Source organism: Carassius auratus, unplaced genomic scaffold, assembly GCF_003368295.1.
Source record: "Carassius auratus strain Wakin unplaced genomic scaffold, ASM336829v1 scaf_tig00033554, whole genome shotgun sequence".
NCBI classification, from domain to species: domain Eukaryota; kingdom Metazoa; phylum Chordata; class Actinopteri; order Cypriniformes; family Cyprinidae; genus Carassius; species Carassius auratus.
The window spans coordinates 98662-117120 of record NW_020526089.1 but is presented as its reverse complement, the minus strand read 5'-3'; the positions used below and the strand labels follow the sequence as shown (position 1 = coordinate 117120).

The following is an 18459-nucleotide window of genomic DNA, read 5'->3' as shown; positions in this document are numbered from 1 at the left end:
TTGACCCAGTTTATCCCGAGAAGAGAAAGACCATGAGAGGGAGGCAGAAAGAGAGAGTGAGAGAGAGACATTAAGACACAGAGAAAGACAAAATAGCAACAAAAGAACAAAATATATTTCCCATGCAGAAGCAAGGATTGCTACAGGGTGCGGTCTAGACCGAAATGTTTCCATTTAATACAGCACAGACAGACAGAGTATGTAAAACCTTTTCTGAGAGAAGAAGAAAAAAAAAAGAAAAGAAAAGCCAAATAAAGTTACATTTAAGAGAAAAAACCTCTAAAAATCCTAATATCCTTTTTTCATATACTGTATTTTTCGGATTATAAGTCGCACATGAGTATAAGTTGCATCAGTCCAAAAATACGTCATGATGAGGAAAAAAACATATATAAGTCGCACTGGACTATAAGTCACATTTATTTAGAACCAATAACCATGAGAAAACATTACCGTCTACAGCCGCGAGAGGGCGCTCTATGCTGCTCAGATTCTACACGGAGCAGCATAGAGCGCCCTCTCGCGGCTGTAGACGGTAATGTTTTCTCTTGGTTCATTTCTCTTGGTTCATGTCAAATTAATTTTGATAAATAAGTCGCACCTGACTATAAGTTGCAGGACCAGCCAAACTATGAAAAAAAAGTGTGACTTATAGTCCGGAAAATACGGTAGTATGTAAGACTAAAATGTGTTTGTCCCACCAGTACATCAAACATACACAGTACATGGTAAAGAGTGTTTACTAAGTAGGCAAAAATTTCCCACAACCCATTGTGCTCTTATCCAACATATTCAGTTTTAGAAAACATACAAATAATTTGATGCCGAAACTGCTGAAGCGGTTCTTAAATATATCTTTGTTAGCCTAAATGCTAAACAATTACGGCCAGCTTAAAATGCAGAGACATTTATAAGAATGCCATTCATACGGGAAGTTGATTCATACAGTGAAACAGTATGATGCCCAAAAAAAGAACTTAATAGATTTCAAGCATGTATGCATCTTCAATGAATTATGTGGCTTTAGGCTAGAGTAGATGTACGCAAATTGGGATTCATCCAGTCGCTCCCTGTGGCCTGTCAGCACTATCTCTTCTTCTTCTGCTCTAATTAAGACCTTATAAATGACAGGAAAGGGATTAATTTATGCTGAGGTAAGTGCAAAGACATGTTCGGTACCTTTAAATGAAGAAATTGACCATTTGGAGAGGTTTAAGCACAGAAATATGAAACAGAATTGTGTTGAGACAAACAAGCACTTTGCATCATCATAGTGATAAAATTAACCCTTTCACACCTTCACTTTAAGCGCTCTAACACATAAACATATGTAATAAGATCTGTGTATCTCCTTTGTGGCATTACTAATGGTCAGTTGTTAAAGACTAGCATTTAAGATAATCCTGGTTCAGTGGACATCTCCGTGCAACCTTATTATTGCCGGGGTGCTGACTGACCTCGTATGAGAAGGAGAGAGAGAGACAAACCATATATCGCAACAGGAGACGACTTGTGACACGAAGATGAAAAAGTACTGGGATGGTCAGAACCCCTAAATGAACGTCACAAAACAGTCTGGAACATTTTTTTAGTTTGTCACTGAAGGCCAGCTGTTTGTTTTGGAGGTGAACATTTTATACGTATGTGAGTCTGGGAGCAATTTCATATAGATCAGATATACACAGCTGGCTATAAGATCAACATTTACTTCTTGAGAAAACAGCGCCGCTTCAGAAAATTTCTACGATGTGACAGATGAAACATATTTTGCTTGGACCGATATATGAGCTGTATCGGTTTAGATTGGCTTCACTACTGTGATCACTCACCAGTAAAGAGAAGTTTTATGAGTGGAAATTGGGTAACGTAACGCAGCTGAGGGGTCTCGTTTAAGTACAGTTCTTGGTCTTTCATGCTGTAGATATAGTATCTTCTGTCCTACTAACCTTACAACCCTTCATCTCTTAAATGAAAGTCAAAAAACATCCTACAGCACGCTTTAACTCTTTTAGTCAACAAGGCTGTGTCTAAAACCTGAAAAATGCTGCCTTTGTAGGCTGTATATGGAGGAAGGAAGCATTCCAATATATGGTTGAAAGAACAAAATTAGTGTCTGATGCACTTTGAATCAACATTTGACTACAAAATGTTGGCTTGTTATGTCTGAATATTATTTCAGATCACTAGATGACTTTTAGTGTCTTGGAAACCGGTTTGTTTCCTTACAAGTTACCTTCATTCACAAAACAGTGCCCTTTTAGATTAGGTTTCAGACAAAGCATCTGACTTAGCACCATGCTGGAAACATAGAGAGCTAGCGAAGAACAGAGAGGGAGATGTGAAAGAGAGATACAAGAAAAAAAAGAAATAATCGGGGACTTCATCAATTTTTCATGAATTTTCATTTAGGTGAGGAGACCCCTCTTAGTGCGATCGATAGATCAAGCTGCTGTCACACAGTTAGCACCTGGGGGCCACCACCACCGCCTCGGAAGACCTGAGAGGATCAGAGAAAACACACAACCCCTGCCAGCTACACGAGTGAAAACACACACAACATACACACACTAACTGCTTTTATACCCTTGTGTATCATCAATTACAGATTAAAGATAGAAAATGTATTCAAAAATACTACTGAAAAGCTTTGTGCAATCGCTAGCTTGAAAGTACTCTTTGCAGAAACTAAATGCAACATCATCTCTGCATCTCTATCCTTAAACCCAAATCACAGTACTGTATCATAAATTACAGGTTAAAAATAGAAAATGCAGCAGCATTCAAAATTTACTGGCTCTCAAAACCTTCCCACAGTCCCTTCATCTAAAGTTACCCTTTCCAACAGCTAAACACACATACACCCTCTCATTACTGCATGGGGTCTTGGCGGCAGCACACAGAGCCACTTTAGTTATCCATTCATTCAATATGTATCATGCATCATATCCCTATTTCATGATGGATCGCTCCTATTTTCATAACAATGCATAAGAGAGGCTGCAGTATTGATCAGCTCGTGGTTGAAACAGACTTCAAGATAGCATCTCAGTTAGACTCCTGGTCTAGACTACAAACTCAGCGGAGCAAGACCTATACTCCTTAATCTCTAATGTCTTTTGCTTTGGCATATTTTGTTAAGCTAGTGTAGCTAGCTTTTATGCCACATTAAAATAAATAAAGGCTTGAAACCAACTATAGATGCTGAAATGTATTCACTAATCACAAAGATCATAAACGCCCAAGACAATAGGTGCAAGGTCTGCCTAGCAAAGAGTTTCTTGGCTACAGCGGTTCACTAAACAGCACTGATTTAGCTAAAAGGCCTAACATTTAAATAGCATACTCACTGGCTGGTAGAAAAGCAAATGAGGACAGGTTAGCTGTCACTCATAATGGTCTCTGGTTAGCATGGGGTTTTGATCCCAGGAGATGAGCTCTCTCTGAAAAGGCAAGTCAACATAACAGAGACCCATCTTCAAAGCAGAACCTATCTACAGGTTGTCAATAAGCCCCTCTCCTAGATTCTGCCTTCCTGTGCAAAGTGTCTACACCCTCCTTCCATACATAGCATGCTCTTTCATCTGAGTCTACCGCTCTGCACTTCCTTGGCATGCCCTATTATTTCTATTTCTCAGTCAGAAGGGAAAACTACAAGCCGGGCAGATTGTTCTGAAACAGACTGATATTTGTAAGATTTGCTAAAACATATGTAGGGCTAATTTAAGTAGGCAGCCAACTGCAAAATAGTTCCCATTGATAGTGTTGGAACTAGGGAAATCAGGCATTTTCCAAAACCCATCATATGTGATACTATATTGCAATTCTATGAAGCAAAATTGTGTATTTGTCCACTTAGGAACATTAAGGTGTAGTCTGGTCAACGGGGTTCATGGAAAAAAAGAACAGTTCTCCAACACTGCTTGTGTGTCTCAAGACAATAATTAAAGAAACTGCATACTTACATGCTACTTCCAGTGAGGCGTTTCGACTGACTGCTTCCCCCAAGTAGTTTCGTGCTACACAAACGTATGCCCCCTCATCAGGTTTGCTTCGACGGCCATGTACGATACGCAGGAAGAAGAGTGAGCCACTGGGCAGGAGCATGCGGTGAGATCGAGGGTCATCTTTATCGGTCTCAACCCGTTCTCCATCTTTGTACCACTCCACAGTAGGGGTGGGACGCCCTTCTGCCTTGCAGTTTAGGGTGGCTGGCTCACCCTTAGATACAATTAGATCGGAGGGGTGTTCTACGATCCGAGGTGGAGAATCTTCCTGCCGTAGACGGGATCCTGTGAAAACAGAGAAAAAGGAAGACTTGTCAGGTCCAACCTTACATTAATGCACCACATGATATAGCTTCCACAAGACAGCAACAAACCAATTAGTATTGGTCTTGGCCAGGGGTGTCCAATCCTGTTCCTGGTGGACCAATGTCAAACAGATTTTAGCTCTATTTTATGCCATCACCCATGTCTGGAAGTCTTTCTGAAAACCTTGATAAGGTTTAAATGTGTTCAACTGGTGTTGGAGCAAAACACTTGAGGACAGTGGCCTTTCAGGAGCAGGACTAGACACTCCTGGTCTTGGCAATCACAGTCTAACATTTTGAATCTCCAAAAAACCTTTAAGCCAGAAAAAGTAAGGTTTGATTTGGGAAAATTTTAATAAATACTCCCTTAAAACAATTCCTTTATCTCTACTGCCAGTTGTTCACTGAGCATACAAAAGCAATGTTTCTGAGCCAAGAAAAGCCATGTCAAAACACAGCCTAGCTCTCTGATCCAGCAGACTAATTTAGGGTGCCGCATAGTGAGCTGGCAAGCCATTGGGGACTTGCCCTCTGTGACAGAGAGGTTCAGGAGTTTAGACTCACACTGTGTTAAAATGCTAATCCCTTGATCGTTCCCCTGTATGGCCCTGCATTTGGTATGGATAAAGCTAGCAGCCCAAGCTAGGAGTCTGGCCCTTATGATAATAGATTGCGGAAAGAGCAGTGTGAGTCTTAACCTTAGAGATAAGGAGCCAGAGGCCACCCTGCATTTGCATCACTAAGGCACGGGCCAAAGAGGGACAAAAGCAGCTGCTGATCCCCCCAAAGCCTGGCCAAAAAGAGATGCTAAGCCTGAGCCGCTACCGCTGCCATCAGATGAATGCTGTAAGCTTTACACGCTTCAATAGCACATAGTTAGCTTGGAAACACCCTTGAGATTGTAAATGCTGAATTTCTACTTCTGTTATGAATTTGAACACTTGGAGTGACTGAAATTTCGTAGAGAGAAATCTAAAAAAAGAGCATAATGCAAGAGTATCAACAAGACCAAGAAGTTACATATTCAAATTAAATGCAATATGTTTGTTCATTAGCTTTTTTTAGGCACTGCTAATGGCTAAACCCCCAGAGAGAGTAGCATGCTAGCACACAGCTCTGTACAGCTTTGTTTGTTTAGCACTGCTAAAGCAGCTGCTCGCTAGCCGCTTGTTCCACATAAACCACTGCAGAGCTCAGACCGGACCTCCAACGCTATGAGACCCCCAGCAGCAGCAGCTAGTTTGAGCAGGTGTGCAGTGCTGATGTACAAGAGTTCACTGCGGCGCTAAACTCTTTTGGTTGCTGATGTTTGGAACTGCAGTGAAAAAGAGCATTTGTTTAGGGTGCTTAAGATCACTGCTAAATGCGAGATCCATGCTGCCTCTTCTAACCTGTAGGACCAGGACACAGCATAGCAGAGAAGCAAGCTTGTTTGTTAGTATGAAAATGTTTTGCTGAGTCTAGCATGTGTAAGTTTTCTCTACAATACAAGTTCATTCTCTCTTGCAGTGCAAAGCGGACTCTATCAAAGTGACTGAGGTCACCTAATTTGTGATAATTCATGCCATTGCCCTCACATTGATTAGTGACCATTCCAGCTGTCTGCTATCTAAAGCCCCTTTCACACTGCCCTTCCGGCAAATACAGGGGTAAAGTGTTCCTGCAATTGGTCCCTGGTCCCTAGATTTGACACTTTCACACTGCCAGTGATGACCCGGTATATGTGCGTGCTTTCATACACAACCGTTGAAGATCCCGTAACGACACGTGACATCAGCGCGTGACGTGTAATGTACGAGTTGACAACGCTAGGCATGTTATACTTTCACTGAAGCAAGCAAACGATCTCGGCGTCAGCGCGGAAAGTGAATAACTAACTGATCTCTGCTTCATTACAGTTTGCACATATGTTTTCGTAGCGAATGTTGATCTTCCGGTAAAAGAGTCTGTAAAAGACGCAGAATTAGATCTGGCTTTTGTTCACACAGCACTCGTCCCGGGTCGAACCCCGCAATGTTACTAGGTCCCCGACCCGGGTTCAATTCGGTAATCAATTCCGGGACGTAGTTGCTTTCACACAGAAGGCGACCCGACAATGTTCCGGAAATATTGCGGGTCCAACGTGCAGTGTGAAAGGGGCTTAAGTGGGGCCACACACAGGACCCAGAGCAGACTTGAGGGTCACACAAGGGACTAGCTACTGACAGGGTGAGATCTTATACTGTGTCTTCTCCAGGTTTCATGTTTAAGCTGTGCTACATACAATGAAACCGAGCTCTGCTGAAGTTTGCAGATACACTGATTTTGCTCTCTCTCACTGCCTCTCACATTTATCCTTCTCCTTCCCTCTTGACAGTCTGCATCCCTCAAAAACTGAGGTGTTAAACTCATTTAAGGTCAGGGCACTTACTACGACTTGATGCAAACTTGGTGCATCCATGCAGAGAATATGCTCTTCTGGATCTAAATCTATAAACATACACATTTTTAATGAATTAACACAAACATTCATAACATTTTGTTTCTGATTTATGTTTATGTCCAGCTTTCAGCAATCAGAAACAAGATTGTTTGATGTTGAAAGTGACTAAATGAATACACCACAAATTTACATTATGACATTGATACATGGGGTGGGTCGAGATGAGGGGGTGATGGTGGGGCCATGTCCACTAAGAATGCACATATCTCACTGGAGCATCTGTTTAGCTTCTAAACGACAGTCACTGGCTGAGATTTTTACATGACTTAGGTGAATATGCTTGCATTTGCCATGTGATCTGATTTTTATTAGTCTAATTTCTTTTATTCCAATTTGTATTCCAATCTGCAACCTCTAATCGTCTGAACTTTGAGGCACCATCTGCTTGCTGTATTTTTTTTCGTCTTTTTATCCAGGGAGAAATTTTGCTCAGCAGATGCTTCTAAAATTGTGCATTTCCCTGTTAAGTGAGGAATAGAAGGAAATATGAATATGGATAGAGGATAAACCAATAAAAAGTATTATTCTCGTCATATATGTAGCCCATTCTTTTTTGACTAGGTACTGGGGAGTAACTAACTAAAAGTAGCTAATTTACTAACTTAACTAGTATTGAGCAAGAAAAATATGGCTTTAATTTTTAACATGCTACATGTTTTGAAAGCCCAATGCTGTTTTTTGACCTCTACAGATATACAACAGTCAAACCATGCTGTTTTCCACTCTTGAAATTGTAAAACCTGTTTTTACAGTGACCACTATAACAGGGTCAAATCATACAGCCAGACAACCCCCACCCCCACCCACTCCATTAACCCTAACACACTTGTGGATGTAGCACATGAAAATGAAAAAGTAATTTTTTCTATATTTTCTCCCATCAGCAGACTAAGCCACTGGCAAAGTCAATTTATTTCCTTCCCACTCTCTGCCTCTTTGTTTCTCTCTCTCTTCCTCTTCCTGCTGCCCTCTTAATGTGATCATTGCTTGTTGTACAATCAAGTGCTCTTGGCCGCCTGGAAGAGTGCTTTTTACTATGTCTCGGAGCATACAATCATTTAAAGAACTATTTCCTCTTCCCTTGGACCCCCCAGCCAGCCCACACACACACAAGGGCATAGATTCATATGCATGCTCATTTGGACTGGGGGAAACACACATGATGCATGGAAAATAGTGTGAGAAACTGTCGACATTCCAAACGGGTTTGATTCATGCATTCATAATCATTCTTGAAATGACATGTAACACACTGATGCAATTTATAGACATACATTTTCCAGAAAGTATATTTTAGCGGCACTAAAAGAAAAATGGAAATAGCATCATCAACCTCCACCTCATCTAAATTTCCTAAGCCTGTCTCCTTCTCCTTGACATATGCAGCCTACAGAATCAGCCGAGGAGGAGGATGTGTTTTCTATGGATGGGAAAGCCTAGAGGGGGTGAACTGTCATTTACAGGCTGGTTAAAAACAATAGCTCACTTGCAGAACATCCCTCTTGTCTCCTGCATGGTGAGAGGACTAATTTCATCCTTGTTTATATCCCGCCACCACTTAATGGATGCTGAAGGACAAAATAGTAGACTGAAATTTTTTTCTTTCTGAGCCTACTGCTGACCCATCTACAGTACATTTCCATAAAGTTATCTGGCTCTGCATCTTCTCTGTTGTCCTCGCTGCAGGAGTCACCCACAAACAGGACTTCTTTAATCTCAAACTATTTTTCTGAGACACCAATAAGAACAAATGAAGACTATCACAATTCTCCTAATCAAACACCCAAGTAATCACACACATCTACTCAAGAGTTTCAGAAAAAATGGTCCGTTACCAAATTATCTAAGCTTCAAAGATATATCTATATTTCTATGTTTTTATTATTTTTTTTAACATTTTTTAAATCCGAGTCAATGTTGATACTTCAAAGAAACATAACAGAGAACCATGAAAAAGCAATAAAAATCTAAGTATTAAAATTCTTCTTCAATAGCCAGAGCTGCAACCCACTCACTGCAGCAAGGCCAGAAATCCCCCAGAGGACACATCACTTATTTTGTGTGTGTGTGTGTGTGTGTGTGTGTGTGAAGCTGTGATCAGAGGGCAATGTCCCAAAGGTGTACTAATTACACTGTTCCATTGGCAATAAATAAAAGGCGAGGAGAGAGGTCACCGTTTGACGAATGGTTATCTCAGGATTTTGATGCGGATTAACGTTAATTTAATTAGTATGCGCCTGAAGGAACGTCACAGTAGAAAATCATTTATGGTTTGCTGAGCATACATACAAGAAAATACTTTCCTTGTTTTTGTATTTATGACATTTTAAGTAGCAGAAACGAAAGCTGAGATTGAAAGAATTGGGTCAGAATAGGTCAAACTTGGCATTTCTATATAAAAAGTTACATTGCATGAATTTAAATTAATTTTAATTCCATTTCCTTACATTTGAATCCAAATTGCAGTTCTGCTTCCTGTTTGCTACCTCAGCATAACCCTGTTTCAAACCACCTTTTCTCAATCTTGTCAAATCTTATGGGAAACAAAGCAAATCTGTTCCCGAAAACTTAGCAAACACTCAAACAAACATGACAAACTGAAATGCTGGCAAGGTTTGAGTTTTATTGAAGCACTTTTACCCTGATACAGGTTACACTTCAGTTGCATGCACTGGAAGTTCTCTATCTCTGAAAGGAATATCTTCACTCGGGCAAGTCTGACAGCAACTCGTTCATCATGTTATCAGTGGAAAATATAAAAATGTCTGTGAGGAAACAGGGCTGATGTTACTAGAAGCTTTCAGACGCACACACACACACACAACTCTGAATATGCACGTCACAACCTTTGCACGGACAGGCACGTCCTTGAGGATTCATCATGTCGTCACACTGTCACCCTACACACACACAATGCCTGCTCTACAGCGTCACACAGAGGTCTGGATGCACAATAACTTAAGTCTTGAAAATTGATCCCAGAAGAAACTACATAACATATACAGTATACAAACACACACTGGTAAACCTGAACAGTGTAGTATCTGACCTGTCTCCATCTGCACAGACACACACGTGTAAAGCAAACACGAGAGAGCCTGATAATTCAGGAAGCCTATATTCCTCTTCAAAAAAAGGAATGTTTCCAGATATTGCCTGTCTATGTATCTCGCTCTCTTTTACACACACTCTTCTCCTGCAGTGAGTTATTGACTTTGTATCAGTGTACGCTTCCCGAGTCCGCTCCTGCAGTGAGATAAAAATAGACACAACTGGAGGAATGAGAATTTAATAATCAAAGATAATGGCTTTGTACATATTTATACTCCTGGCGGCTTCTACTTCCTGTCAAGTTGTCTCCTTCATTCTCAAATCTTTCTCTACACCTCTATGTTCTCCTCACAGGATACAAGATCTCTTTCTCTCCATCGCTGTCTGCCACTTTCTATCAGCAATCTTCCCTCTATTGCTCTCTTCCTTCGGGAAATGACCTGTCAGGGCCTTGAGAGAAAAAAGGGAAGGTGTGGAAGACAGAATTCCACGTTCAGAAGAGGGCAGCAACCCTCATCAACACGTTCAAGAGTGCCTTAAACCCCTCCTTTTCATCCTTTCACTCGCTCCTTTCTTCTGCATTCACATCAACTTACATCAATTCACATTTCTCTCAGGCTAATGAATGGATGAAAGGATCTAAGGTCTTGCCCTTATGGAGGGCTGGATATAATGTTCTCTGGGACGTTAGATCAACAGTTCAGTAACATATATATGCAATATATGCAGCATGTAAGTCAATAGCACACCTTTTCTTAATAAATCACAAAATTTGAGCTATCACACTTTGAAATGGGCTCCTGCAGGTGTAAGTTTGTTTGATTTAACATCAGAGCAATGTAGGGTTTTGTGTGTGTACATATGCACCCACACCCTAATCATCGCGTACACACACACACACAGGTGTTCTGCGGTATACCTCACTCATTCTTTGTGTCCTGGTGACGGCTGATCTTTGAAAGGATCTGGAGAGCAGCTTCAGCTTTGTGGAGTGACATAAAAAGCAGTATAATTGTCATTCAGTAATGTCTTTACCTTCCTACAGTACCTCACAGTTCTTGGTCCAAAGTCAACAGCACAGAAAATAAATAAACCCCTATATGCTTTTGAAGAGCATGAAAGAACAAACTCCTTTAGGTGGCCACATTAGTCACTAGAGCTGAGAGAAGGCAGTATTATTGTGGAAGATGTGGGCGGCCGCTGCTAAACACATGGGTATGTCACTGAATTCACTGGTCCCAGCTGAATTAAGGTATAGACTGTAAACAGTGAAAGATACAGTGTGCCTGGAATGCAAGTTAATGAAAAGCTTGGGATCTGGGATCAGTCCAAGTCTCTCTTAGTAAGCCAAAGCAGGTCCGGTGAGATTTCATAAAAGGCTTAAACTGAACATCTCTGCAGAGGTTAAAGAGAATAGCTTGTAAGTTTAAATCAGTTACATGTCTGTAGGGGTCTGCTCTACATGATAAGAACTTTATATGTATGGTAAAGGCAAGAACCTTGAGACTGAAAACAAGAAGTATGCAATAAAATACGGGCATATATGTTCTAAAAATGTTCTAAAAATGCACAAAGCTAATGTTTTAAAAGCCAATTATAGGAAGTATTGCATCTACAGCAAGTATTTTATATATGGACGTACTCGGAGTACTCATTTTCCATGTAGATTCAGCTGATGACTGAATGTGTTGTCAGCCAGGTTGGATTCATGACGGATATGCTGCCTTATCAAGTTCATCTCAGCTATGTATATGAAAGGTCACCAACAGACTCAGGTAACCAACAAAAATCATGCCTGAATCTCACATGGACTTTGCCCAGGAAACCAAACACGAATTTCAAGAGTTGTTTGCTGACAGAAAACATATTTATGCAGCTGTGCTGAAGGGTCATTGATATCATTACCAGTGAAACCTCTCCACAAATAACACTGCAACGATTAATATCCAATAATATCCAAAAATACTCTATAAAATTAAATCTTGAATCTTGTATCTATCTGATTGTATACCTCAAGTAACTGAACTGAAACTGCCATTTAAAAACAATACAGAATCGAAGCCCAATTTCATTGACAATTATGACCTAGAATGTAAATGCTAAATTTGTTATAAAATCCAGTCAAACCCATTTCTAACTCTCAGTAAGTCTCAACTTTTAATTGGGAATCTAAATCTGACTGAATTTAAACTAAGAAAACAGTAAATCTACTAGTGTACTAAATCTACAATCCCGATTCTAAAATGACTGTAATGACAATTACATTAAACACAAATTTTGAACAACACAGAATTAAAACTAAATTTCATGGAATGCTAATCCAAAATTCTGAATCAAAACCCAAATATATCCAGTCAAACCAGTTCCTAAACCTCAGTAAGTCTCAGCTTTCCAATGTGAATCTGAATCAGATATAAAAAACACTGAATTGAAATATACAATCCTAATTCTAAACCTATAATTCAGACTGTGAAGTGGACTTAACTTCACAAGTGTTGTACAACAACCCTAAAGGTCAACTTTCTTTTTCCAATCCTTGCTCAAACTTCCTAGTTCAGGAAAGTTATAAAATCTCCTCCACACACCAGGCGGTCTGAAGCGCAGTGATGCATGAGAGTGAAGGTGGCAGCGTAGAAGATTTTATACACTGCCCTGCACTGCTCTTCTCTGCATTACTGCCCTGACGCACATGACGGATGCGCTTTAGAGTGCTGGGCAGTCTCTCTGTCTTCAGTTGCTCCACTGCGGTTGAGCCTCATCCATTTTCATGACCGGCAGAGCTGCTTTTAATCTCACGGTCGTCTCCGCAGTGTCTCATACGTATCAGGCACAGTGGGGAGCGAGTCCCGGACCAATGGGAAAAATGCAGCTCTGGGATTTGATTATTCTGTAAAAAGAGCGTTAGCTGAATTTCATTTCAATTCTTTATCTGGGCTTTACCACTCTCTGTGTGTGCGTTCCTCTTATCTGTTTGTGTTATGTTGTGTTGAGTCATTCAGCCTTGACACAGACCCTTTCTTATCTAAGAGCTGCCGAGAGACAACTAAAACGAGGGCAAGGTGAAGCCAACAGATGAAAGAGCAAATGACACTTTCTCAAGCATGACTTTGTGGACTGAAGAAGTCAGTGGATTGTACAAACTGTGTTCGGTCGAGTCTGTTGACTGTCAAAGAGAAAAAGATAAAGTGGCTTCATCCACTTTCTAGAAAATAATCCATATGCATTTTGCAACTCAAGAGTTCAAGTGTTATCAGTGAGTACATAAAAGTTTACAATGTACGTAAATGATCTTGTCAGCAAGTCCGGCTTCTTGACATGAAACACAGCAACAAAATAAATAAAAATACAACCACAGTAGAGTTTTCATGAAATTTCTGTGCACTGTCCCTGGCTATAAAGGTTACGAACTGGAGCTACCTTGTCAAATAAGACCCATGATCAAACACCTCACAGCAAAAGGAAAGCAACTGTAAATTCTTAAACTGTTTCATTAGAACCACATCTAAATGGCTAGCTTGAAAGAGTTTAACCAAACCTAAAAGACAAAATTAGGCAACATCAAGTGATTTTCCAATCCCCCAAACAAATAAAACTTCTAACTAAAGAACATGGTCCTCGCTTTGAGTTTCACACCACTGCATCCGCTTTCTAGAAAATGTCATAGGCATGCTTGACTGAGAGCGAGCCAAGCAGATGAAAACACTTTGGTCTCATCCCCCCGAAGCTCTTTTCTAACAATAATGTACATAATCTCCTCACTTTGTGTTGAGTGAAATTGCTAAAATACAGCTACTGCACTGCATCCCATTCTTGATTCAGCAGCCGCTTTCAAATGTCATTCATCCAATCTCGCATTTACAGCCATTGGTGGTGTGAATCAACAAAATTACTGTCAGCAAAAACTGTGAACGAGAGAAACACGTCTTGTTCTTTTTCCATTGCATTTCCTGATGCTGAGTTTGGCTTGACGTAACATTTGCTTTCAAAGGAAGTATATATCAATTATAAGACTGACTTGGCTGACTCTCAGAGGAGGAAGAGGCAGGTTTAGAGTGTTAAAGTGATACTCTAAGTATAGCAGCAGTGGTGTAATACTATCCAGCCTCCCATGATGAGATACTCAATGCGCTTACTGCCTGAAACTACAACAATGTCAACAAAGTGCCCACACGTTGACCCCTGACTTTAACCCTCATTATAGACTCCCTACAGCCTCTACTCTCTCTTTGCTCGCCCATCATCTTCCATTTCTCTCCAGCTATCTGTCGCATTCTTTCTCCAAGAGCCCATCTTTGTTTTAATCTGAGCGCTAAACTGAGAAAGAGTCACACATCCTCACATGCACGAACACTCCCTGACTCCAGTGTGGCTGCTTTGTGGTTTTGAGCCGCGTACGCATCATTACCGCAGGCCTCTCTTCGAAAATGAGGCACAATTACGACAGCGATGCATCACAGCCTAGCCAACTTGTGCAGAACAATTCCATTTAAACCCAGCTTTTATGACGTCTCATTCACAAAGACCCCAGATCAGACCCACCTCGCAACTGCAAGTTTAATTAAAGATCACATTAAATTATGTTAAGCCTGTTCGTGTAATTGGTACTATCAAACACACTACGAATTTAAGAAAACAGAAACTTGCAAATTACTTTTTCTAAGACAGCAATGAATTTAAAAGGAGATTTCTTGCTACTCAGATTTTAGCATTGCTCCATAACACAAGACACATGTAATCTTACATGCACCTCTAGCGAACTTCCAGGTCAGATCTCAATAACGTCAGAAACTTTAATAAATAAGTAAATTCTTTTGAGACCAAACTATATAATTTAAGGTCAATTTCCTAAGGAGTTTTAGGAGAATCAAGCTCATCTCTGAAGTTTCTCCTAAAATTCTTTAGGAGAAGCACCTGAAATAAACTTGATACTTCAATAAAGTACAAGAGAGCAATCAAATCAACCTCTGAGCAATCCAAGGTTCGTCTGGTGTTCATGAAAACCACACTGACATTTTGTTGCATTTTATTACCTACAGTTATGCGTTTCTCCTTGCCTCTTTCAGTCACGACTTACCGACACACATACACCGTAGTCTGGGTTTTAGTTTCTCCTGACGGCGCAAAAGCTTCAGCATGCAGACAGATACAACGTGGTCATCAGAGTGGATCCACGAGGGATTGCTGGCAGGCAGGTGCATGTCTCCTTATCTCCACCAGGGGAGCTTGGGAGTGGGGCATCGTCTTGTTCTCTGCTCTTGGTTATCAACACACTACTAAAAGCAGCAAACTTAAACAAGGCATCAGACCCTGGATAATAGCAGAAAAACTGGGACGTGGGAACATGGGGACAGAGCATTGAACCTACAACTTCAAGGACAACATACTGCGGCCAAGAGTATCTAATAAAATACTGTATCTAATAAAATAGACTAGGTTTTTACACCTTATGAAGAAACAAGTAAAAGAGTTCATTCTAAGACTCTAAATATGGCCCCGGTCTCTTCATCAATGTAAGTCTATGCAATTTTTCTCCCGTTTTAGATTTTCCCAGGCAAAACTGTTCAATTGGACTAGCCGAATCACTAAGGATGTCCAAGACTAAAATAACTTCTCAATTTTATAGACTAAATGAGTCAAATCAACATCAAAACAAGAAGATCATCAGGTTTGTCCCATTCTCTCTAACTCTGAGCCCCAAAAAAACTCATTCTCACCCAAGTCTCTATTCCTACCCCTCCCTCCCCGAACAGCATTAATCACCCCATCCCTTAACAGAACCAAATGACTACGGTCATTTAAGCCCAGGACAGCTTTGTTAACAGAGCCTTTTCTCAATGCATCTCCACAGCCTTTTTTGTCTGCTTGAAGAGGGCTGTTCCTCCTTCCACCAGAGCTGTATTACCACTCACAGACTAGACGGATCGGGAGAGAGGAGGGTTACGGGGCAAACAGTTCGCTGGGCTGATTCATGGGCTCTTCTAGAAAGACCTACACCCCTCTTTTCCTCCAAAAACTCAGTGCCATGCCTTCGACCGGCGCCTAGCAACCAGCAGCTGGGGTGCAACAGAAATGGGGAAAGACAGTTAGTTTCTAAACTGAATTGGGCTAGACTAGCAGCCTCCATGGTAGATACAAGGACAAAAACAGGAGACAAACAGCAAGACAAGTGCTGAAGCTGGAAGGACATCGGCAGAAGCTGTAGCCTGACTCAGCCCCTCATTAGTCACTGTAACATCTACCGGCCTCGTTCTCCTTAAAGAGCTCAAACAAAAACCCAAGCAAACACTGTTAAGTGTGAAACGGGGCTTTCGGACAAAGACGCTCTTGACACAGCTAATCTAATGTGTATGTGACTGTCTCAAAGACAAATATAAACTGTTTACATCAAAAAAAAAAAAAAAATTAACAAACAAATACAACCCATGCCAACTTCTACAGCAGTCTGCCTTTTCTAAACACAGCGTACATTACAATTAAGAATAATTTTATTCTCTTAAGATACAGATTTAACGGTTGGACACACCAGTCTGCCTAAATCATGTCATTTGTTTCAGAACATTAACAATATCTTCATTAGTGATTAATTAAAAAGCTAACAAGTGATCACTGTCCATTACTGATCTAATTGCATTACATGATTATATATCAGCGACTATCAAACAGAGAGAAGTGACTGGCTTCCAAGCTCCTTTACGGTCTTGAGGTTTAAGCAAGGGCGGGCTAAGCAAGAGGGTTTAATGAACCCAAACACAGACAGATCAGAAGATGCAACAAGACTATGATATCCATACTGAAAGCTCTCCAGAATATACATTGCGGACTAGTGGGTCTGGTGTCACTGATTCAGTTAACTGTTTAATACTCTTGGACTGATGAAACATCTCATTCTGGATCACATTTGTACATCCATTTCTTTGCAAAAACAAAATGATCAGTTTGTGTTTCTCATTTGGGTTCCATATGTGCAATCTTTGCGCCACGCCTTGCGCATCCACTGGTGCTTTTCACAGCAGGTGTCACCCCACATTCTGAGACTCCCAGACTGTGGCACCTGCTGTGAAAAACACTAGTTAACCACACTGCTTCAACACTGGAGTTAGAAACATGAACTACAACGGAAGTTTAACACATTTTATGACAAATAATACCAACCAAGCATTTTCCTCTTCCAAGTACAAATAATTATCCATAAGCATATATGCAGCAACATTCAGACAATAACTAAAATTACTTTGCCAAGCGATCACAGAAAAACAAATAAAAAAAATGTCCAAAATAAAACCCTGCAATCCTACTGTTTAATTAAAAAATTATACAGTGTAAAATCAATTGCTGTATCCACAAAACAAAATAGATAAATATAATATTAATAATGAATGAAAGCTCCTTAAGGGAGTATATAAAGTTAAATTATGCATTTGGCAGGATAATACATGAACCGCTCAAAAAGGTCTCAGAAATCTCTTCTCCGAAGCTAAACTTTCTATTAGAATGGAGCATAAAAAGTAACTCACCATCTACTTGGTTAAAGTATACTAATCCACAGAGCAAAAGATGTGTTAGAGGACTCATTCTGTCATAGTCCACATCCACTCCACACCACAGTTCTCAAACACTGGACGAGTTTCTCCTCTTTTAGTAGTTGGAGTCTGCAGGAACTCTCAACAGCCGCTCAGATCCAGCTGAAATGTCAGCTGAGTATACGCTGGGTTCATGGTGTCTTTCTGGATGAGGAATGAGATCCACGCGCACCAGTGAGGATTGAACTAGTGTCTGTCAGCCCGTGGGTTACACCGTGCCTTATACCAGCTTTTGATTTCCGTCCTAACGGGACTACAACACAGCAGAGGCGAATCAGAAACAGCAGCGAACACGCGTAAAGACAGACGCAGATCTGTCCAAACGCGCGTGGAAATGTTGCGCGCTCCGGATCTTTCAAGAGCTTCGGAAGAACCTTACAGATCGCTTCAACGATCCTCTCCGGTTTTCAAAGTGTAAATATGTTTTCCCGTTTCATAACACTCTTAAGTGCGCGTTCAGAAAGAAGCTCCAAAGTTCCGTGGCGCGTTGTTAAATCCAGCGTAAATCGGTCGGGTGGCGCTGGCCCAGTTCGATCGCTCTCTGTGAGTCTACACCAGAGTGACTGTGATCAGTCTTGGATTGGGCGAAAGCTCGGCGGCGCTCCTACAGCTCCATAACTGACACCCCTGTGCGCACAGCTCCCGGGCCGAGCCAAGACTGACGCTCGCGCTAGAGGAAGAAACAGCGAGGGGGAGGAGAGCGGGAGGAGGATGCTCAAAGCTTCTCTCCGATCTTGGCTCACAGCTTTTCATGGTGTTATCCACAAAGTTGACCCAAAGTGCCACACGAACGGCACCGCAATATAAGAATGGAGAGTAGGACCACCAATATTAAATAACAATTTCACAACATAGAGAACAAAGTCTAATTAAACTGATACAAATATATTTTATATTATTATTAATTTTTACGATTTTTATTTTACTTTGTTCCTTATGTAAATGACCGCTAAATCTGGCATATATACATTATATAACGCACTTTAAATTATAATGTCAATTATATTTACACTTATGTTTCTTTTACAATTTTAATT

The 18459-nt window shown here is 40.7% G+C and overlaps 1 protein-coding gene across 1 annotated transcript in view; it reads right to left on the bottom strand.

The window, feature by feature from the left end:
• LOC113081271 (roundabout homolog 2-like) overlaps nt 1-18090 on the bottom strand; it is a 163852-nt gene extending 145762 nt beyond the window's left edge. Inside the window, exons 1-2 of the mRNA XM_026253345.1 lie at nt 17357-18090; nt 3963-4289 (exon numbers count right to left, since the gene is read on the bottom strand). Coding sequence (XP_026109130.1) covers nt 3963-4289; nt 17357-17414 — 385 coding nt within the window. The 5' untranslated portion in view covers nt 17415-18090. The remainder of the gene's footprint in view (nt 1-3962; nt 4290-17356) is intronic.
• Between the last annotated feature and the right edge of the window lie 369 nt (nt 18091-18459).